The sequence below is a fragment of the Epinephelus moara genome, chromosome 2, assembly GCF_006386435.1.
Source record: "Epinephelus moara isolate mb chromosome 2, YSFRI_EMoa_1.0, whole genome shotgun sequence".
Classification (NCBI taxonomy): domain Eukaryota; kingdom Metazoa; phylum Chordata; class Actinopteri; order Perciformes; family Serranidae; genus Epinephelus; species Epinephelus moara.
Window position 1 is genome coordinate 27,726,711 of NC_065507.1, and position 22,635 is coordinate 27,749,345.

The 22,635-nt window shown below is 41.2% G+C and overlaps 3 protein-coding genes across 3 annotated transcripts in view; 2 read left to right on the forward strand and 1 right to left on the reverse strand.

Annotated features, from left to right (window-relative positions):
- Nucleotides 1-14,760, forward strand: part of nxn (nucleoredoxin) — a 75,067-nt gene extending 60,307 nt beyond the window's left edge. Inside the window, exons 3-8 of the mRNA XM_050071463.1 lie at nucleotides 1,122-1,255; nucleotides 4,247-4,347; nucleotides 4,489-4,595; nucleotides 5,376-5,555; nucleotides 6,094-6,218; nucleotides 13,682-14,760. Of these exons, the coding sequence (XP_049927420.1) occupies nucleotides 1,122-1,255; nucleotides 4,247-4,347; nucleotides 4,489-4,595; nucleotides 5,376-5,555; nucleotides 6,094-6,218; nucleotides 13,682-13,864 (830 nt within the window). The 3' untranslated portion in view covers nucleotides 13,865-14,760. The remainder of the gene's footprint in view (nucleotides 1-1,121; nucleotides 1,256-4,246; nucleotides 4,348-4,488; nucleotides 4,596-5,375; nucleotides 5,556-6,093; nucleotides 6,219-13,681) is intronic.
- A 1,210-nt stretch (nucleotides 14,761-15,970) lies between these two features.
- mrm3a (mitochondrial rRNA methyltransferase 3a) lies at nucleotides 15,971-19,316 on the reverse strand. The gene is made up of 4 exons (XM_050066704.1): nucleotides 18,923-19,316; nucleotides 17,075-17,319; nucleotides 16,826-16,987; nucleotides 15,971-16,721 (listed from the first exon to the last, which is right to left on the reverse strand). Exons 1-4 carry the CDS (start codon nucleotides 19,291-19,293, stop codon nucleotides 16,123-16,125), a joined length of 1,377 nt encoding a protein of 458 aa, XP_049922661.1. The 5' UTR covers nucleotides 19,294-19,316; the 3' UTR covers nucleotides 15,971-16,122.
- Nucleotides 19,317-19,800: 484 nt separating this feature from the next.
- glod4 (glyoxalase domain containing 4) lies at nucleotides 19,801-22,467 on the forward strand. Its single transcript, XM_050065044.1, has 9 exons — nucleotides 19,801-19,961; nucleotides 20,124-20,173; nucleotides 20,294-20,414; nucleotides 20,521-20,665; nucleotides 20,744-20,880; nucleotides 20,973-21,059; nucleotides 21,174-21,287; nucleotides 21,363-21,449; nucleotides 21,580-22,467. Exons 1-9 carry the CDS (start codon nucleotides 19,872-19,874, stop codon nucleotides 21,643-21,645), a joined length of 897 nt encoding a protein of 298 aa, XP_049921001.1. The 5' UTR covers nucleotides 19,801-19,871; the 3' UTR covers nucleotides 21,646-22,467.
- Nucleotides 22,468-22,635: the final 168 nt, after the last annotated feature.

A 22,635-nucleotide genomic window follows, 5' to 3' on the forward strand; every position in this document is an offset into this window, starting at 1 on the left:
GATATGAGGCGGTCTTTGTGGAGAAAAAGCTTGTTTAGTGGACTAACTTTGCACTTGAAAGGATGCCCGTTCAATTACGTTTTAACAGGTCTGACGCTACAGCTGTATCTAGGCTAACGGCTAACATGCTAACTATTATTTCTATGTCACTAGTGACTTGAAACAAATTTAGGACGATAGGAGACAGGTTGAAATAAACCGAAATTTCCCTTTAACAGAAAAATACAACCACACACCAATACAAGTTTCTCTGTTTTATTGAACTAAGTCTAATGTTAGCTTAATTGCCTTGCAAACTCAAACACACTTCATTTAAATGCAACAGGAAATGAAGAAAACCAAAAACCTTCCTTCTTAATTAGTCTTGTTTGTGATCTACTTAGTTAGTCCACTGTTCCAGTAATCAACTCTGGTTTGGTCGAAATGAATCCTTAACTCACCAAGCTAGATGTGAAAACATGCTGATCTGTGGCCGTTTATCCTTGCAGTCTCTCTCTCTCTGCCTCTCAGCTGTTCACTGAGCAGCGACTTTCACTCACATTTGGGAGGCAGCTATGGTACATCATGTTTCAACAAACATGCAATTAATGGCAACAAAATAAACAGGGAACTAACTGTTATAGTAATGACGTATTCCACTGCTCGCATGGTCATTACTGCAAACCATCACCTCAGAGAGAATTTGTGACTTGCTGCAAGCTGGTTTGTGTATAAGAGAGTTTATATGGAAGTTAGTCCGCTTCAACAGTTCCAACGGCAATGATACTCCTAAAAACGGCCCTAACCCAGTTTACAATAGGTTTATAGGTTTATGACCAAATAACCTGCAAACTAATGGCATTCTGATCAGCCTCAGCTAATTATTATTAGCACACTAAACTAAGATGGTGACTATGGTAAGCATTAAAGCTGCCAAACATCAGCCTGTTACCACTTTCATTTTGAGCATGTTAGCAAGCTGATGTTAGCATTTAGCTCAAAGCACTGCTGTGCTCATGTGCAGCTTCACAGAGCTGCCAGCACGGCTGTACACTCTTGTTCTCTTATCTTTCTTTTTCTGTTTCTTTTCTTTCCCACCTATCCCTTCCCATTGCCTCCTCCACTCTCCTACCCTCTCCCAGGCCTGGAGTTCCCCTGGGGACCGAAGCCTTTTGCGGAGGTGGTGGCAGGGCCTCTGCTCAGGAACAACAGGCAGACAACAGACAGCAGCTCTTTGGAGGGACACTACGTGGGAGTGTACTTCTCAGCACACTGGGTGAGCACAGGGAGCTGAAAAACGGGACAAAGAGGACGCTGAGTTTTACTTTGTTGGCCTCCTACCTCTGTCAAAACACTGAAACAGTGAGAAGAAGGGAAATCGGCAGCAGAGCAGAGCCGGAAGAGACGGAGCAGTTAGTTGAGACAGATAGGAGAGAGGAGCAGGAGGGAGGAAGCGACTCCATTGTGTTGGTGTGTTTACACTAACAGTGGTTAGCTATCCCTGGCGGTGCTTTCACCACCACCTCTGGACCTTTTTAAAAGTAGGCATTGGTCACCACACCTCACTGACATCATCGCTATTGTCTCTTTCTCTGCTGGACCTGCTGATAGTCAGTGAAGGTCATGACTCAGTGATGCATGAAAGGCCTTATGTCATCGGTGGACTGTTCCTGATGAGATGCAGCGCAGGCTTTACAGAGGCCAGTCAGCACGGCAGCTGCCAGAGCCACAGCCTCCGAGACCGGCTCTTCAGAACGGTGACGCCTGAAGGCTGGCTCAAACCCCAGACCCATACAAAATTCAAAAGGACAAGTCACAAAAGCCATTACAGTAGTTTATTTGTGGTGTTTTTACACCGCATTCCTCCTGGTTACTCGTGTAAATCTACCCGCTATTAAAGTAATTTCACAAATATGAAATGCCAGCACCTGGCCTTGGCATCCGTTTACACAGAAGCCTTTTTTCCCCTCTTAATGTTCTCGGGACTTGAAATGGCCCGTGGCAGAGGAACATGACCTATATTTCACTGTGCATTTGCTTTTTTCGCCTGCAGTGTGAGAATGAGTGATTCTTTCAACTCATTGCAATAAAACTTAAGCTAAAAGTTCAGGCTCAAACACTAGCAAAGAAAAGCAGACATAAGACTCCTTTATGATACTGAAGCTTTGACACTAACTGTGATAGTATAGTACAACCACATACAGTGTTTACTTCTATGAGCAACTGAGGAAGGAGTCTGTTAATGAGCTGTGGATTGATCGAGGCTTTGTGCTTCACACTCTCACTCCCACAGTCCCTTTGTGTTGGTATGATGAGAATTCATGACTGGATCAATACAAGTGCTTGGCATACTGTATCCACTATAATCAGCTTGAATGATAATGAATACTGTCTGCTGTCTGTCATTAAATTAGAATGGAGGGATGATTTACTTCACTGCATGTAAGATGACATTAATGAGAATTTATTTTATGTGTTGTCACATTGAAACATACAATTAATAAAAAATATATGTATGTACACAGACATTCATATACAAATACACACACACAAATACCTACATGTACTCACATGTACGTGACTTCAAAACAAAAGCCTGTGCTGGAGAAGAAGGACACCTTGTACAAAGACCTCTCCTAAAGATTAAACCTAAGATAAAACCAATTACATGATTATATAATACCATTATGTTTAAGACATTACAGCATATGAATGGAATAAACCATAATAACTTGCTAACACACTAATGCATTGCTTATTAATAACATCAATATGTTTGGCCACATTTTTTATATTCTGCCAATATTTTATAGATTACTGCTGTTGCTTCTCTGAGGTATATGCAAGATATGGATGTGATGAGCAAATAGGTTATGACATGTATTGTTAATTTCATTAAGTGAGAGCAGTCTGAGGTCAGAAAATAACAGCATTTAAGTTAATGTATTTAATTAAAATAACCAAAATCCTAAAGAAAATCTACAGTAATATCTCTGGTGAAAGGAGGTTCCCACCTGATGACCCCAAAGATATGTTAATTATCACTGCTCACTGGTCTGTATAGTTAAGCCTTGCCATAATAGCTTATCATGGGGCTTAGGAGGTTATTCACTGAGTGCTGATCCTTTCTCTAGAGCACAAACTTCTTGTGTTTATTTGAACTGAAACACAGTGCAGAGAGAGTTTTTTTCCCACATCTGTCTTTAATCTTTATTTTTTATTTGGATCCCCATTAGTTGCCGCTAAGATGGCAGCCACTTTTCCTGGGGTCCACGCATAACAAAACAAACATAAAAAGGCATATAACATATAAATGGTCTTGATAAGAATGTGTTCAAGACAAGTAAAAGTCAAACAAAAAACGCATATCAAATTACATTCTAGGATGGCCCCAGGATATGATATTATCACGATACCTAAGTAACAATATAATATAATTGCGATATAAAACATGTTGCAATTTGCTGAGTGCTGCGATAAAATATATTGTGATGTATGACTTCAACTGCAGATTTCAGCCTCAAAAGAAAAACATCTGCATTATTAAATAAGATAAGTTTTTAGTCTGCTCATCTTACTTCAGTATTTTTTATTGCAGCAAAATGTTTTTAGAGGACTGAAAAAGCAATTGATTGTATTCTTCTAGAAGGCTAACAAAAGTATTACCCGTCTTTGTAATATTACTAAATCATTTAATAAAAAAATCTATACGTGGCGTCCATGTAAGGATAGCGCTTTACATTGGGGTTATTGCTGATGTCTCTCTGTAGTAGTTCATTAAAACATGCCTCACACAGCGCGTCAATGATCACCTTCGGTAACATGTTTCGCATTGCGTTTGCTCTATACATTACCAGAAGGCAAACTTCGAGGAGGTGGTCCAAAACTGTTTCCTTCCTAAAGAATAAAATGCCTAAGTTCTTCACCCTGTCTGCTGTAAATAGATCCTGATGTCATCCTAATGCCAGCCATACCACGGCTCCCCCTGCCTGCACAGTGTGGGCTCTTCAAACACACAGAACAACAAACAATTTCTCATGCCAGAGATTTACAGCAGGATTAATGGTTTAAGAAGGTCTATATTTGAAAGAAGCTGGATACAAAACAAGAGAGAATTACTAGTTTGTGGAAAGGTGTTTGCCGCCGTGGTGGAAGAGTTTGGAAATACCCAAAGGAATGGAAGCTGCAGCAGTTATATTTGTGATTATGTCTACTCTGTATTCACTCCCTTTTCATTCTCTTTTTCCCCTCCCTCTGTCTGTGTTAGTGCCCGCCATGCCGCAGTTTGACCTGGGTCTTGGTGGAGTCATATCGAACCGTGAAAGAGTCGGGGCAGAAGTTTGAGATTGTGTTTGTCAGCGCTGACAGGTAAGATTTATTGAGCCAGAGCAAACACGAGGTCATATTTATTGACACATCTGTCTGTCAAGGACACAAATAATCAATCCTCTCTATTGAGCCGTTAAATGAAATCACCAAATCACCATCTGCCTGGTGCTTTTCCTTCAGGTCAGAGGAGTCCTTTAAGCAGTACTTCAGCGAGATGCCGTGGTTGGCGGTGCCATATTCAGACGAGGCTCGGCGGTCACGACTCAACAGACTATATGGAATACAAGGTATTGTACAGCCACCTCTTCCTTTATAAATGTTGCTTCAAATCCTCATGCTGAGAGGAGAGAGTGTAGATTTCTTCCTCTGCCATTACGTCACCCACTGAAACACTGGCACAATGGCTGATAGCACTCTGTGTCGGGCAGGCAAACCGTAACACAGATTGCCCTGCAGCCTGAGGAATGTGCGCTGGTTATCAAGTTTACGGTCTTGTTCGCTACGGAAGTGTTGCGCCTCTCCCTCTGTGACTCGCTCTTTTTCTCCTGATTCTTTCCCCTGTGTGTGTACACAGAGGGCTGTGGATGAAGTTAGTGAGAGCTGGCTCTCGGCCTCTCCTGCAAAATATGTGAGGAATGCATGGGAGACGAGTCAACACTGCCCCCCTCCCGGATTTCAAAACCATGCAGTTCATGATCGCCCCCACCTCTGCTGACTTCAGTCCACATGCGCAGACAGGAACACACTCACTCACTCACGTACACCGTATGCTCCTGGATGATGTCTGTTTCTGATAAAGCTGTTAATTATAATCAGAAGATGGTGGGAGCCAGTGACATGTGAATAAAAGTGAGCACATCAAAATGAAAGCATGCAAAAAGGCAAAAACTGGTCAAAAAGGTCTTAAACATCCTCACAACAAAGCAAATCTCAGTGGGAGAGGAAGCAGTGTGCGTCATAATTAACGGAAATGACTCCAACCATCTCCCACGCTGTTGCCCATTTCCTGCCCTCCTCTCTTTGTCTTCCTCTCCCATCACCTTCACCTCCTCTTTCTCCCTCACCAGGTATTCCCACGCTGATTCTGCTGGACGCAGAGGGTCACATGATCACGCGACAGGGCCGCGTGGAGGTGCTGAACGACCCAGAGTGCCGACTCTTTCCCTGGCACCCTCGGCCCGTGCTGGAGCTCAGCGAGGCCAACGCCGTGCAGCTCCACGAGGGGCCCTGCCTCGTCCTGTTTGTGGGTGAGTAAGCGGGCTATCATGACGCGGCCTCTGCTGCTCCACATGGGGCTCTGCCTGGAGCTGCTTGTATGTGAATGGAGTGGCATTTATGTGGAGCATATTGAATGTCAGACTCTGTGGAAAATTTCTTCCAGTGTTGAAAGGTGCAAAGGTGGGAAATGTTTGAGTATTTATCTATTTATATGCTAATACAGAAGGTGCAAGGAAGCAAAGTGCAGGAGGTTTGTGGAAAGCATTGAAAAATGACATGAATGTAGGACAAATACTGGTTTTGTGAGAACTAAATGTCAAAGTTGGACAGTGGTGACCCTGAAAATTCAAGACCACCCCTGCGTCTCTTGTGGTCAAACTGGATTACAAAACAAGACAAAGACCATCTGTACACTTCCTTTCATGTCCTCTCTCATCTGTCCACCAGCCATCTCTCCGTCCTCGCTCACCATTTCACTCATCTGTGCATTTTTTTTTCCTCCCTCAGATGGCTTTTTTTTTCTCTTACTTTTAATGTCTTCCTATGTCTTTCTCCTGGTTCGTTCAGACGCAGAGGAGGAAGGTGAATTGGAGCCAGCCAAGGAGCTGATTCAGCCAATAGCGGAGAAGCTTATGGCCAAGTACAAAGCAAAGGAGGAGGAGATGCCGCTGCTGTTCTTTGTGGCTGGAGAGGTGAGATAAGCACACTCGAGGCACAGTAAGGTGACATTTCAAACAAGCTTGCACAGCAGCTGAAGTTGGGTCTATTAACTCCTGACTGATACTGGAATTTGACGACAATTTATTGGTCGATATTCAGTTTTTTACATAAACATGTAACATATATAATAATTTTTCCAACAAATAACCAACAATAATCTCATAACAGCCAATATTTGGCCCAGCCGATATATCAGTCAGCGTGTAATCACATATTTTAAGTCCCTGCTTTGATTCTGCACCCAACACCTTGGTGATTGTTTAGACTGAAGGCATTAGAGGCCCTTCTTTGAGCCTCTTGATCCTGAAAAAGTGAAACTTACTCATATCTATGACCCAGAATTCAACTTGGTGCCTTTATCATGATGGGTAGACCCAGAGCGTGCCAGCAAACTTTCTCTACTCCCTCTGTATCCAAATAATCCCTCCATCTCCTACTTTATCTCCTCCCACGTCTCCCTCCATGTGGGACGGACCCTGGAGTTTTCATAACTCTTGTTATCTCGTGTTGTTCTGTCTCGACCTTTCCAGAGCTGGTGGAGTTAGCAGCCACGGCAGACATAATTACCAGATTAGCTACTTCTCCCCAGTTCCCCCGTTCTCTGCCCTCCAGCTCCCCTTCCTCCCAGTTCCCCCTGCCCAGCAGTCTGGGGAGGACGCGGCTGGTTTTTCGTGTCACACACTGAAGACAGGCTCAGGTTTCGTGGCCATGGGGCTTGCACATGTGCTAACTGTCTGACCCTGTGTGTCTGTCCAAGGTCGCTCATCAGCCTTGAAATGTCACTGACATACGTACACAGAACAAGAAAAGCTTATAGAGAGGCGAGAGCTGACATGATAGTGTTTCGTGTTCATTGTCTGTGTGCCAATATTTATTTGACCTAACACAAAGACACATTGTTGCACTGGAGCTTGTAGTGATTCAGAAGCGTCTTGTGTTATAGCAGATGTCTAAGTTTGCTTTGTTTCCCCTGTGGCACACATGCTAAGGGAAGATATTTTTACATCCACGCAGCGCAGGTATAATTTCCTGGCCCTTGCTTAACCGGCTATGAAATCACCAGTTTTACTTCCAGATCGGATTCACGCTCGGATATCACTTCCCGTTTCAGGCGCTTAGAGAGTCGAGCTTCCAGGCTCTGGGCTCAGACTCCTGCACCTTGGCCCGGGTTAGTCCTGGTAGTCGCACGCTGCTTGCCAGGCCAGCTGCTGGGTTTTCTGTGTCCATGAGACAGCAGTATGCTGGCAGCCTCTCAGGGGGGAGAACGACACAGGATCTCCTTACCCTACTGAAAAAACCATACGCCACAGGATAGTGCACTGATTTTATGTATGCAGAATGAAAGATCTTTTGTTCTTTCATTTCTGCTGTGTACTGGCTGTTGCATGCAAAAGTAACTTTAGTGGTATTATCCAGTCACAAGAGAATTTAATAGATTTTTGTGGCAAGCAGCAGTGGTTCTTCTCTTTAACATTTCCATGCTTGGATTTGTGTGTAAAGCTCAATAAATATTATATTTTTAGCCGTGCTATTGGTGTGGCTTTCAAAATTGCAATTGTCAGCCTCCCACCTTTGTCTGGGCTGAATTTTTTCAGCAACTATGAGATGAATGACATGAGATTTTGCAGAGACGCTAATGGTTCCCAGAGGATGACCCCCATTGTGTTTGATGATCCCCTGACTTTTCCTCTAGCACCACCATGAGGTTAACTTTTGTGGTTTGAATGACATATCTGAACAACAATTGGGTGGATTGCAATGACACACAATAAAGACAGTAATGGTGCCCAGCAGACTTGGTCGGCATCTGTTTTTTTTATACCTTAATACTTACCTGACATTTTACAGTATACGGTACATGACGATATTTGTGTCACTGTAGCATGTATGTCATTTTCTAGCCAAAAATGCTGTGTTTATAATGTGCAGTTAGCGCACTTAGATAAGTTGTGCTGGGTTTAAATACTTATGGCCATAGAATAATGAATAGATAAGAAATGAGCGCCCTTGCTGGAGGACCAGATGACACTTCTTGCCGCGGTAGATACCGACACATCAGTGAGCCGAACAGAAATGATGTGTTTAATAAAATTATGTGGCACATAAACTGCTTTTGTAGTTAGAAAAACTCATCCCAAGATAAAGTTATATGTGGCAGTACTCCCAAAACAGGGGCAGAGCCGCTTTTGGTTTTTTACTAGTCCCATAATGTTATCCCCACCACTCGCAGTTGCTATCTTTCTCAGCTCAGCAGCCTGTTCCACCAATAGAGACTGACCTCTGGTGGCCTGTGTTGTGCACTACACTACATCGCCTCAATACAGCAGATGAGGGTTTGTATTTTTGACAGTGCTGAAAACCATACTTTCGGAATTCCTAAATACCCCAGTATACCGTAACACCATGACACCGCCTGAGCCTAGTGCCCAGTAGATGAATCCTAATGACTTTGGTGACCGGTGAGTTTTCCTCTAGCACTGCCATGTCAGTGATATTTAGAGCTGTAACAATTACTTGATGTCCAAACATTAATCAGCAAAAATCATCTTGGTGAGCAAAAATACCAAAAAATGTGATAGTTTCGAGCTCTGAAATGTATTTTGATTTGAGCATATGGGTTTTTGGACAAAACAAAGCATTTGATGATGTCACCCTGAGCTCTAGAACATTGTGTTTGCCATTATTTACTATTGTCAGATGTTCCACAGAGCAAAGTTTTTGCCAATTAATCAAGGAAATAATCTGCAAATTGTTCGCTAATGAAAATAATTGTCAGTTCCAGCTCTACATACAGTTGTGGTTGTGAGTGAAATGTCTTCACAGCTTTTCAAAAGAATTAGCATGAAATGTGCTGCAGACATTTATGCCCCCCTCAGGACAGACTGTAATGACTGGGTGATGCAGTAACGTGTTATCTAGTGCCATCATCAGGTCAGAATTGTTCAATACTTTTATGACCAAATAACTGCAAATCTACTGATGTGTTTAGTGCTAATTAGCAAATGCTACCATGCTAATACTCTATACTAAGATAGTGAACAAGTTTAGCATACCTGCTAAACATCAGCACGTTTGCTGTGTCATTGTGAGTATGTTAGTTTTGTTGATGTTAGCTATCAGTACAGCCTCACACAGCTGCTGTAGACTTTTCGTATTGGTCATTTATAAACACATAGAAGGTATTTTTGTCCATATTACTAAAGCTCAATAAAGCTGACATGTTTTATTCCTTTTAGTGTTTAGATGAGGAGTGCAGCTCTTTCTCATATAAAAAAAGATGACTTTGTTTTGATCTTAGACTGAAAGTTTTGTACCTCATGTAACTCAAGAGACATTCTTCAGTTGTTTATCCCTCATTTGCACAAACAAGGCAAAGATGTTTTCACTTTGAGCAATATAAACTGATGAGCTGTTGCTGAGAATATCCAAAATTTCACAATCATGACTTCTCTTTGAGACATCAAAGCTGGCCAGCGACATGGACGCAGCCCCGGCTCAGGCCAGTGGGGAGGTTTGTTCATCATCACCAGTTCAGGCCTTATCAGATGATCACCGTCTGTGAAATGCCACAGTGCATCAATAATCAGAATAAGCCTGACACGGCCCAGCAGGTTCCACACACGGTAAACACACGCTGAGCCTTATCACAGCTGCGAGTGCGAGCTGCAGCAGAGAGGCCCTTTGTCTTTTTTGTTCGGAGCTGAGCTGCGGAGGGCGGGGGGCCTCTGGAATGGCTGCACCTCACGAGAAGCAGTTTACACAAGCAGAAAAGCCACACAAAAGAAGATGCATGACTTCCTACGGGGGCGAAGACTGATGCAGAGATTACATCTTCTCATATCGGCGAGCCTGGAAAGGCCACACTGACAGATTGTGGAATTTGCCTCTTTGTGGTTTCTTTACACTGTGTGCCCAGATGATCTATAATCTACACTTAGAAATGCTGCACGACGGCATTCAAGGCTAAGCTTGTATTTGCAGTAGGGGAATCAAGCAGTATTTCACTCCTAACAACATTGTCCTTAGTGACAGCTTACATCTGTGACTATTAAGTGGTCAGTGTACGGTGATTTGCAGCGTAATAAAATGGGCTCCATTCAGAGGAAGTTAGCTGCCTACGACAGAAATACCACGCTGCAACTCATCTGTTCCATCTGTTAGCAGTTTTGCAAAGAAGGGGTCACAGACATCATCTTGGCATACTTATCCTTTTTAGGTAGCAGCACAGCCATGCTATTCAATGAGAAGTCTGAGGGATGATTGTGTGGTTTGATCCATTTAGCGAGAAGAGCTGCAGATTTTCTGATAACAGAAAAGACACAATAAAGTGGCCTGAAAGGAGAGAACGCTTGAGTGTTATATGTAGCAGGAAATCCATCCAAAGTCGCTTTATCTTTGACTTTGTTTTGACAAAACTCATATTGGCAAATAAATCAGTAACAGTATTAACATCAGAGGAGCTGCCTCTCTGAGAGGTCCAACTCTTTGTTGCAGTGCCACCCTCTGGCCCTTTCTTGTTAGTTCTGCATTTTCAGCATAATCTTTTCCATATGAAACTGATCTTTAATCTTTGCGAGTCTCGCTCTGAGCCAACGAAATAAGTGGAGGGGAAACCAGGTCATGCTGTCATGAGGAAAGCAGAATGTCCCGAATGATGCACATCTAACAAGTGAACCACGTGACCTTACAAAACATGACACGTGAAATCTGTTTGACTTTGAGATGATATGACTAGAATAATGGATCTCTGTCAAGGTAGGAATGCCAAATGCAGACGTACTCCCAGCTGGAACTGAAGCTGAATTACAAAAGCGTGTGATTTCTTATTCAGTCTCAATAATTAATGGCCCTTTCAAGCTTGTTTGAAAGTTGCTGCCTGCCTGCCAGTGATTCATTCTGTTACCTGTGGCTACAGGGGTTGTAATCCTGACTTGTTGAAGGGTGAAAGGTGACATCAAGCCTCAGGCAGAAAATGAGTGAAGCCCTTTTAAAATAACTGCAAAGAAATGAAAGTAGATTCCCCTCCAAACCCAGCAGCAGTCTATTTGTACCAAATTCCTCCACTGCGCTCTCTCATGCCCACATGTGCCATTCAAACGCTCTGCACTGAGACTTACATCTGATGTGAGGGAGCTTTTGAAAAGTGTTGTTGGACCCCCACCTGGTTCCTTCCTGTCTTTCCACTCAGCAGGATGTGTGACTAAGCACCGACGCTCCGGTCTCTCTGGGCAGGCTGCCTGCAGGAAGACGGGAGAGAGTTTCATATTCTCTTTCAAGAAGTGTGCATTAATAAAGATTGTGCCAGGCAGTTATGAATTTTATGGGGTTATCTTAATGTGGCATAGTTCAAGTAATGGGTGCTGTCCTAGTTTCCCTCGCCAAAAGCAAGTCTGAACTGATGAGCAGCAGAGGAGTGTGTAATTTACACTGTCTTCTCTCCTGGAACGTTTCCAGTGTTTGACTTGCGTATTTGTCGAAGTTATTCAAATGCCGTGTGAGCTTTGATTCATAAGACAAGAGCCGATATAAAAGCTCCCCCAACACTTTACATAGCAGCAAGTCACCGAGTTTGTCCATGTTGTAAATGAGGATGGGATGTCTAAACCAGTGGTTCTCAGCTTCTCTTTTTTTGACCTACAACCCTTTTAACCAAAGCGATGTCTCCTTGGGACCCCTTGTCAGTTTGCATATGTCAATGGGTTGTAGCCAGTTCAACATAGATTCCTCATCTCTAGGATTGTTTTGTTTGAATAATAGAGGCCCGAAGAAGTACATTTTTTTTTATTAATTCACAAGAAAGAAAGCCAAGCTAAGTGTTGTCAAGCAGAGGTGCAGACTAGAGTCTTATGACTTGGAGTTAAATCAGACTCAAGTCACAGATTTGATGACTTCAGACTCGACTTTACAAAATCAAAAAGGACTTACAGTACAACTCAATTTGGACTCTGACTTAACTTGAACTTGAGCCTTTTGACTTGAAAGCACTTGATACCTTCCCCCAAGCCCCAAAGATTTAAAAGTATGTAAGTATGTGCCACGAATCAATTCATTTCCTAAATCAAATAACATTATCATTAGTCTTTTTGTTTCATTTGGACATAAAACATGCAAAAACATACATATTATGACATTTATAAAATGTCTTACAAATTTGAGAAAAGACAGTTAGAGACATTTTTCATGATGAGATATTATTAATACAACAAGACAGGGCAGACACATACAGAATTCACTCTGTTGTGGTGCTGGCTAATAGTGCTATATGCTGAAAGTGCAATTTTGTTAAAATGGCATTACATTTGGTGAAGAGTGCATTATGACTGTAAACCCAAAGGAAGGACTTAGGGACTCAGGATGTGGGAATTGCCTGTCTTGACTCAGAACTTGAGCACAAACACTTGAGACTTACTAGTGACTTGCAAAGCAATCCCTTGGTCCCATCTCTGTCAACACGTGTGCAAGAAAATGAAATGACGCAAAAGAAAATGTTGAATTCCTGCACACTGTCAGCACTGCAATGTTGCATTTTCAATAAACATTAAGTTATTATTTTTTTCAATAAACTTGGAGCTCACAATGTGCTGAAATTCAGTACTTTTTCTACACCTACCTAATCTTTTTTTTGTAAGACAAATAAAAAAGAAAAATAGTCTAAAAAAAGCAATTTTATTTCCTGTTTCCTTTACAATCTTCTAATAATAAAATAATAATCCCTCAGATTCATGTTACAACTCCTTGGCAGGTTCCCACCCTCACTGTGGGAACAGACCATATGACACTATACATAATACTACAGGAAACCTTATAAGGAAGCCAGTGGAAAAAGTTATATTTTCAGAGCAGAGCTATTTTATTTTCCAGCATGTTTGAATTACTTTACTGATTTTGATGGAAGCTTACTGTGTTGGCAGATAAAAATGTCATGTGGGTGTGTTATCGAACGGGCCTACCCTACAGGGGCCCAAGGGCTTGGGGGGGCAGAGTTGTCTCGCCTACAGTATAAGCTGGCAGCGGCGGTAGTAACAGTGTGTAAGGACCATTGATGGGCTGTGAGGTTTTGACACTGTATCATGTGCGACTTTCGCCGGGAGATTTAAAAGCAGCTATCAGCAGTTGGCAGCTAACTCAAAGGAGAACAGCTGCCAATAATGTCCGCAAATAGTATAGTATGGGGAGTCTTTTTTGTGTCCAGGCCCAGGGGCCCATCTGGTCATAATCTGCCTATGCATGTAAGCAAAAAAAAGAAAAGTGATGAAGACATCCTTTCTTTTGACTGAGCTTTTTGACTCTCCAACAAGACGTAAATAAGTCACTTTAACCAGAGGCTGTGGTTTGGACCTGCTCCCAGTAATCCATCCCAGCATGTGAGGAATGTACCACAGTAACATTACACACTATCACACCTAATCACTGTATCTTTTCTCTCCCACCACAGGATGACATGAGTGACTCTCTGCGGGACTACACTAACCTCCCCGAAGCTGCACCTCTGCTCACCATCCTGGACATGTCGGCCCGTGCCAAGTATGTTCGCGACGTGGAGGAGATCACGCCGGCCGTAGTGGAGCAATTTGTCGGCGACTTCCTGGCTGAAAAGCTCAAACCGGAGCCCATCTAAATATAGTTGGGACATACTATATGGGACTCACTCCATCATCGAACCCTGACCACCCTTCCCAGCCTCCCACTCTCTCTCTCTCCAAACCTCCCCCCTGACTCTGTCAGACTGTTAGAGAGATGTCTCGCTTTTTACTGACATTTTAACATTTTTTTAGACATGTTCCTCTTTTCATGGAGTCCTCTCTTTCTCCTGTGGTGCCTTGCATTGACAATAGTCCCTACAGTAATATATATGGAGATTTTTTTTGGCCTCAAGAAAAGTTTTTTTTTTCTTCACTTAATAGCATTTCTGAACTCTAGAGAAAACCAGAGAATTACCCAGTGGACCTACTTATTCAGCTGATTCTTTGCTTTCTCTTTTGTCTGCGAGATTCTTGTTACTTTTGGTTTCTGAATGATGTTGAGAAAGAATAAAATGCATTTTTACAGTTGTAATTCACTTGTAGTGCAAATGTGCTGAACCTCAGTTGGATGTAGCCGTAAGCCTTTATGGCCCTATTTAAAGTAAAAAGAAAAAAAAAACAGGTGCACATACAGTAAAGATCACATTATACTTGCTTGTAACAGACCAATGACTGATGTTTTAAAAACCCCTGTGTCTTGTTGTGTGTGTTATGATGTGAGTGAAAGTCATCTCTTGCCAGTTGTTAATGGTGGTTCTCATCTCAAAGTCATTACGAGGATTTTCTGTGAAGGTCCCCTAATGAAAAGGCCAGGTTATTTCTGAAGGCGCAGACATGGCATTTGAAAAGTGTTGAATGTATAAATCCCTGTATTCTGTTACTTCAGTCATGACTTCTCACGCCCATTAAAAATTCACTGGCAAGCACAAAGTTTTGTTCCTTTTAAGTTCTATCAATAAAGTTAGCTCTTGGATATGTAAAATACACACAATGCAGTGACTCACCAGTTCCTTTGTGGGGTAAGACTCATGGGCTTAATGCAAATGTTGCAGTTATTACGAGACACAGTATGCAGACTCCAGGTGGGATAAAAGTGTAGTGACTTCTGCATATTTGCATGAACAATATGGCTGCAGACAAAGGATGGACAGTCTCTTCTTTCTAGAATGAATATTCCAAGTGCATGCATCTATTTAAAGCTTTTATGAACTTTTTGAAAATGAGTAACAGGAAGGTATATATGCTTTTAATTTTCTTTAAAGTGGGTGGTATAGTTTTACTTTTTTTGGAGAGCAGGGGAGAGTCATTTAACTTTTCCTAACCCCAGATTCAAACAGTGTTTCTACAGCTTCAGGCAAGTTAGATTTTTTTTAAATGTCCATCAGAAAGAAATTTAATTTTACAATAACCAAAACAGAATGGGGGGAAAAAATGAACAGAGATCAGTTACAGGGAGGTTAGGGACAATTTTGCTCAATGTTTATTGTAACAAATTAACATGACTTGTCTCATGGTGAAGACGAGGGTAGAACCAAATTGGAAAATAACTAACATCTTGGCGATTTTGTGTTTCTCACTCTGCATGTGGGATTTCACTGCTTTGATTCCCATCATGCCAACTTTGAAATACCTTTTACATTACATATACGGAGCCTCATATGCATTGCCTCATGATAGTGTCATCCATTCCATGAAATCTTGGTTAAATAGTCACTTTTCATTGCATTTGCACTTCCCCACTCCACCCAGGGGACAATGATAGCTAGCTGAGCGTTGTTAGTTCCGCTACGCTGATCTGTGTGACATTAATGTGAGAGGCATTTGGTAAATTATTACAAAAAATAAAAATATGTGACCAATTATTTTGAGGTTTTAAAATGCAACATCAGAAAAAAACAATTCATAAAATCCTACTTTCCATGTCTTAGCATATTTAAGACTTGAAAGACTGATTTAAAGACACTTTAATACCAATTAAGGTCTTGTTTTTAGATTAATTCAATGATTTACAAAGACTTTAAGGATATGCAGGAACCCTGTATAATTTATTTCAGCCTTCCCTTGTTAGATTTATTGTATGTCATCTATGGAATTACACTGAAAATCTCCTGAGTTTGGACTGGTGAGTGGATAAAAAATGAATTTGGAGTTAGGCTGGGGAATCCTAATGACCGGTTTTCACTATTTGCTCACACAAAACACACAGGCACTCAACATGGATTCAGACAATCATTTCACAAATCCTCTTGGTTTTATTATTAGCAGGACAGGATGGTGAATGGAAATTTAAATAATACAGTTCAGTCTGCAGTAACAAGGACAAGTATACACCAGCATACACTGATATTAAGAGCTAACATGAAAGCTGCTGCTCAGCTGTAGGTTTCCATTTCCTTCCAGGTGTCTGCATCAGTTTCATCAGTTGCTTCCTGCCCTCAAACAAAAGGATACTGGCAGCCATGGCTGAATTCAAGCTGTCCACATCAGGAGCGACAGGAATAAAGAGCCTGTGACCGGCGGTTTTCTCAGCCAGCTGGACGGCTTCAACACTCAGACCATGTGTCTCTCCACCTATCACAAGAGCAGTGGGACTCTGAGCCCAGCTCTCATGGTACAGCTTTGAGTCCACTCTGGGAAGTGAAAGTCCCTCGTCGTCATTATCTGAGTCTAAATCAGAATCCGATTCTTCGTAGTGCGTGTTTTTGTAAATACTCCTTGTGCTGACCCAGCCGTAGTCCCCTGCTTTGGATGGTTTGTGAGACACGTTAACTTGTGAAGCCTCTGTTTCTCTGTTTCTGTCAGCTCCACAGTTGCTGTCGGCTACATGGACAGTCACAAGTTTAGGGAGATGTTTTTCCATATCATCCCACCCCAAACTGGGATAGATGGGAAGGCGGAAATGGGCTCCCATTGCTGCACGCAGAACTTTAGGCTCCCATGCATCAACACAACCTGTCGGTGGAAAAGTAAACAAATTTAAAAAACCACAAGCAAACAAGCAAAGCCATTTTCAAAGGGTGGAGTTCATTTGTTCACATCTTTAATTGAAAGCATACCCTTGGTGAGCAGGACTTCATGGCAGCCAGCAGCAGCAGCACATCGCAACATAGTCCCAAGGTTGCCAGGGTCTCTGATGTTGTCACATATCAGGGACAACGGCACTGAATGACCATTATTTGCGAAGTTCAATCGTGACGGGTTCGGACGAGAAAATATGGCTGCAGAAGAGGAAGCAGAAGTCAGCAACAACAACTCAGAGCACCTGTGCTTCATTTTAAATGAAAACAAAAAATTGCGACCCTCACCTATCACCCCTTGTGGGGCCATGAGGTCAGACCAGATCTTGATGTCCTCAAACTTGACTTTGACGAGCGTGGCCCTTTTCAGCTTGTCTAAGGGCAGCTCTCGGAGCCGATCAATGGTACTGAAGAACACCATCTGAGGGTTGGCTCCAGCATCCAGGGCATCACAGATCAAACGCCGGCCTTCCAGGAGGATTTTACCCTGGTGCTCCCGAAACGTCCTGGAACGAGCAACACTCACTAACCTCCTGAGGAAAGACAGAGAGGCAGAGATGGATTATAGGCAGTGTGAATATGAATTATCATGATTATGATACTGCTTTGGAAACACTGTAAATTGAAATATATATATATATATATATATATATATATATATGTCCTACAAGAGAGAAAGGCGGCAACTGAAACTGTCAACTGAAAAAAATGGCTTATAACTTCTTATCATTAAACAGTATTTAGATCATTTACTTTGGTGAAAGTAGTATTACCACAATTAAAATCTCCTCCAAGTTTAAGTCCTGCATTCAGAACTTTACTTAAGAAAAAGTATGAAAGCACTATCAGCAAAATCTAACTCAAACTGTAATCGTTAAAAAATACTGGTTAAACAGGCACAGGACTGTTACATATTATCTACAGTTTTTCAATACCGCTGTCAAAAATATGCTGTCTTCAATAAATATTAAAAAATTCTACAAAATTCTTTATTTTCATCAAACTTCTCACATGGTAAAGGTTGTCTAGACACAAGTGACCTTTTCCTGAGTACTCCAAAATGGACAGAAGTGTAATTTAAACCTAGCACTATGTGATCAAAGAATGTATAAACAACATTAAAGATCTGATGAGACATGTTGTTTTCAATGATCTATGAACACGTTGTGTGTTTACAATATATTATATCACTGACATATTCTTACTCATGCATAGTATGTGTAAGCATCATTTTATACTGTAGTACTGTAATCTAAATACATGATATTTTATAGACTACTCGTGTCTTTTTATGTAAAATATATTAAGCTGGAAAGTAACTTGTAACTATAATTGTCAAAAATGTGCATAAATGACATTATTTGCCTCTGAGATGTAGCAAAGTACAAATATAAAAGTAGCATAATGGAAATATTCAAGTATAAGCACTTCAAAACTCCACTTATGTATTTGGTTACATTTCCCTACTGCTGTCTAAACAACTGACTCATGCAGGCTTGACAGTGGCTCTTTTATCCTCTTTGCCACCTGATGACAACGATGATAAAATCTTGTGATCCATCCGATTTAGACTTTTTCTTTTAAACGCCAGTGTTGTTATCTGTAGTGGTGAAATGTAACAAAGTACATTCACTCCAGTACTGTGCTGAAGTGCAATCTGAGGTACCCATACTTCACTTGAGTAATTCCATTTTATGCTACTTTACACTTCTAATGCTCTACATATTAGAGGCAAATGCTGTGGTTTTTACTCCACTACTTTTACTTGACAACTTAGGTTGATTTGCAGATTCAGACTATCAACACAACATATAAATCAACAAATAAATTCCAATATATTTTATAGATTAAGCTACCCAGCAGCATAGAAATACATTAAACTGAGTTCCCCCTTTACCAGCTGCAAAGTGATGTACACATTAATGCATCACTAATTATAGTCCAGTAATATAATACATAATTGTATGTACTTTTACTTGAATAAGATTTTGTATTTTTCTTTACATGTATCAAATTATTTGTACATTGTAGTATTCTACTTTTACTGAAGTAAAAGATCTGAATACTTCTTTCACCACTGGTTACTGTGACCATCATGACAGTAATTTCCTGCTGCCTTAATGAAGTGACACTTACGCCAGTCTCTTATCTCCAGGTAAAGCCCTCTCGAAGCGCAGTCCATCAATGTGATCCTTTGTAAAAGCAGGCTTTGTAACTGACTGCACATTATTCTTCCCTTTAACAAAGTCTCTTGCTTCGGGTTGCTCTGTTGTAGCTGTGACTTTCGCCTCCTTCTTCTTTTTGACATTTAGACCTGGTGACTGAGGCTGTGGCGTCGGTTTGGGGACTTTATCCGTGTCGTTTTCGGGGAACAACACTCGGACAGGTTTCCTCCTCAGTCCACGTACATACCGTTTTGATTCCGCAATAACACCACCTCTCTTTGATAGAAAAGCATTTCGCTCAATGGAAAGAAGACATATCACGCTCCTCATGTACGCTGCCATGTTTGCCCTGTTTCTTCTTCTCTGGTTTCACAGAGCGGTATGCTAACACTAGCTACGCTTTTTAGCGCCGCCTGCTGTAGTGTTGGGAATACTACATTTCAGCATCTAAAATTCAATTCTAGTTTAATTATAAACAAAATTAATAACTCACTGCGTGGTTAATAATTCGCTGCGTAGTCAGTGTAGAGAGTATACTATATGTTTCCTATATTTATCAAGCTATTTCTTTTCCAAACTGAGATAACGCTCAAAGTTGTTGCTCATCTGTAACCTCGCGAGAGAATGTGACACTTTGGGTGATACCATTAATCTGAACGCCTAGGGGTGGCAAACATAGTTTTACTACTTTTTATTTCGCGTAAATTCGTTTCGCTTAGCCATAATAGTTTAATAATCTTAATTAACTGTCAATAAATTAAATAAAAAAACTAGGGGTGTTTACAACGGTAAATGCCCGCAGTTTGTTCATTTGTATTTACCCTCCTTTAATCGACGACAGAAAAATCGATCATCAAGGAAGTGTAATCGCTATCTGCACACTGGTCTGTGATACAGAGCTCAACATATCTGTAAGAAACATGGCTTTGAGACGAGCGCTGCATTTTGTTTTCAAAGTTGGTGACAGGGCCAAAACTGCCACATTTTACCGAGATGTTCTGGGCATGAAGGTACTTTTTCTAAACTTCATTTGATGGACAGAAGCCATTAATTAACTTTTCTATTGCACAACGTTACGTAGCCTGCTAATTCCTCTTCTGTCGTATGATTGAAACTCTGGGTGTGTTCTCATACTAAATACTTACTGTATAATGTCTTCTTATCAATTTTAGATTTTACGCCATGAGGAGTTTGAGGAAGGCTGCAAAGCAACGTGTAACGGGTAGATATGAGACAACATAACTGAACTTTGTACTCATAGAGCTGTGTAACAGTTTCACAGTATTGTTAATATCCTCATAACAACCTTACTGACTGCTGCCTTCCTCCTGTGTCCACACAGCCCCTACGATGGAAAATGGAGCAAGACAATGGTTGGCTTTGGCCCAGAAGATGACCATTTTGTTGCTGAACTGACATACAACTATGGGGTGGGGGAGTATCAACTTGGCAATGACTTCTTGGTGGGTCAGAGTTCCTTTGGGAACTAACAGAGAACAACACCATGTTGTGGTCAATGGCTGCAGCAGTCAGTTAAAGGGGTGATATCATATATTTTTTTCACCTTAGGGTCTGACTCTGCAGTCCAGCAAAGCTGTAAGCAATGCTAAACGTCTGGGATGGCCTCTCACTGAGGTAGGTGACGCTCTGTATCTGACCCAGGCTCCAGGAGGTTATCCTTTCTACATTGTGGACAAAGAGCAGCCTTCCACTGGTATGTGTCACAGGTCATTTTGTATGTCTGCATTCAGTAACCTGTTCATGCAGTAACCATTTGATAATTTGTTCCCAGACCCTGTGCAGAAGGTTTGTCTCGGAGTATCAGACCTCCAGAGATCGACCCACTACTGGTCTACGCTCTTGGGAATGAAGCTGATAGAAAAGAACGAGGAAAAGAAAACAGTGCTGATGGGATTTGCAGACACTCAAGTAAGTCAAGTATCAAAGAAATAATTAAGTCCATTGTTAATAAATCAGGAATGTCTTTTAGTCTGACTGTTTTCTTTTTTATCTTTATGCAGTGTAAACTGGAGCTTCACGATAACGGTGGGGCAGTAGATCATGGAACAGCATTTGGGAGAATAGCTTTTTCATGCCCACGGGAGCAAGTAAATTATTATTTCATGGTTACATTCTTGTGTTTGTTAATATTGGAGAAAAGTAACTTTCACTGGCAACATTTTCATCATAAATGTTTTTTGTTTGTTTTTTTCATTCCACAGCTGCCTGACCTCGAAGCCGTGATGAAAAAGGAAAATCAGAAAATTCTCACTCCATTAGTCAGCCTGGACACTCCTGGAAAAGCCACAGTAGAAGTGGTTATTTTGGCTGACCCAGTAAGTGCATTACTAATATAGTCAAGTGAAATTAGTCTCTGTTAAAAAATTTTAACTGGAGCATGTTTGTTTTAGGACGGTCATGAGATTTGCTTTGTGGGAGATGAGGCTTTCAGGCAACTGTCCATGGTGGATCCCAAAGGAAATGAACTCCTTGATAAAGTTGGTGTTGCTCCAATATTTTCCCCTCAATATAAAATATGCAACATGTGTTTGATATTTACTGTGCCTGCTCTCTGTCTGCTGTTAAACGTGTTTTTTTTTGTTGTTGTTTTTTTTACTTTTTTTTTAGGCTATCGCCGAAGATAAAAGTGACGAGTGGTTTGCCAAACACAACAGACAGAAAGCTGCTGCATGAGATGAAGTGCCTGGAGAATTGTGCACCATGAATATCTCACGGGTTCATATGATGATGAGATGCTGAACAAGACACCTGTAGTGTAAATCTTCTTGTAATGACAACTCAATTATCCTGAGGCTGGCGGCATGAGATTTATTTTCCCCTGGGTGCATGCCACGAGGCACAGTTGCATTGACAGCACTTTGTGAAAGGACCACTAGTTCAAGTTGATGGACATTTTCCCAATAAATATTGTCACTATCAGGCTGGGAGGTTGGCAAAAAAAAAAAATCAATTTAATGCAACTACTTCTTCTTTTAAAATCATTAAAGAGTCATGTTTTGTTGTTGTGCCGCTGTTGACCCTTCATCCATTGTCCATGCATTGTATATGAACTAATTAATGCACTTAATTACTGGGCTGCAAGATTCATTTGAACAATTAAAAACAACTTTAATTAGAAAAATGTAGCATGCACGCACAAATTAAACTAGAATAAAAAAATGTGTACACATCATAATAATGCAGAACCTGACTTATTGATGATACTGGACCTCAGAAGTGTAGATTCCTTAAATTAGCAGCCAATCAGATAACCAAAACCCAATTGCCTGTTGTGTACCTGGAGCTTTTGAGAGTCTGGGACCTTGAGTCCAACCTTGAGTATTAACCATTAAAGTATGCTTTGAAATGCATCATGTTGTAAGAGCACTCTCTCTACAGATAAATGCATTCGGTATCATGCATTGTTTAGTCATGTTGAGTAACACAGAATCTTGTTATTTGTAGAAATTACATAATGGCACTCATCTGGTTGAATAAATGATTTTTATCTTTTCATCTTTGTGAAAGAGTTTGTATTTTCTGTGTATGAATTGTTTTATTCTTCATGATGCATGTGAAGTGGGGTGTGAACTGCTGTATAACAACCTTCCATGTTTGAATGCATTGTTAAATATTAATATTTGCTTGAGCAGTTTTTTGTTGGCGGTGCCCCAGCAACTCTCC

Excerpts from the sequence above, each read along its gene's own strand:
- mrm3a (XM_050066704.1), bottom strand. The coding sequence starts at position 19,293 with ATGGCAGCGTACATGAGGAGCGTGATATGTCTTCTTTCCATTGAGCGA. Across the intron at positions 17,320-18,922 it reads CCTGGAGATAAGAGACTGGC|GAGGTTAGTGAGTGTTGCTC; the intron begins GTAAGTGTCACT and ends GTCTTTCCTCAG. Across the intron at positions 16,722-16,825 it reads TGAAGTCCTGCTCACCAAGG|GTTGTGTTGATGCATGGGAG; the intron begins GTATGCTTTCAA and ends TTCCACCGACAG.
- glod4 (XM_050065044.1), top strand. The coding sequence starts at position 19,872 with ATGGCTTTGAGACGAGCGCTGCATTTTGTTTTCAAAGTTGGTGACAGG. Across the intron at positions 20,666-20,743 it reads CAAAGAGCAGCCTTCCACTG|ACCCTGTGCAGAAGGTTTGT; the intron begins GTATGTGTCACA and ends ATTTGTTCCCAG. Across the intron at positions 21,288-21,362 it reads TGGTTATTTTGGCTGACCCA|GACGGTCATGAGATTTGCTT; the intron begins GTAAGTGCATTA and ends TGTTTGTTTTAG.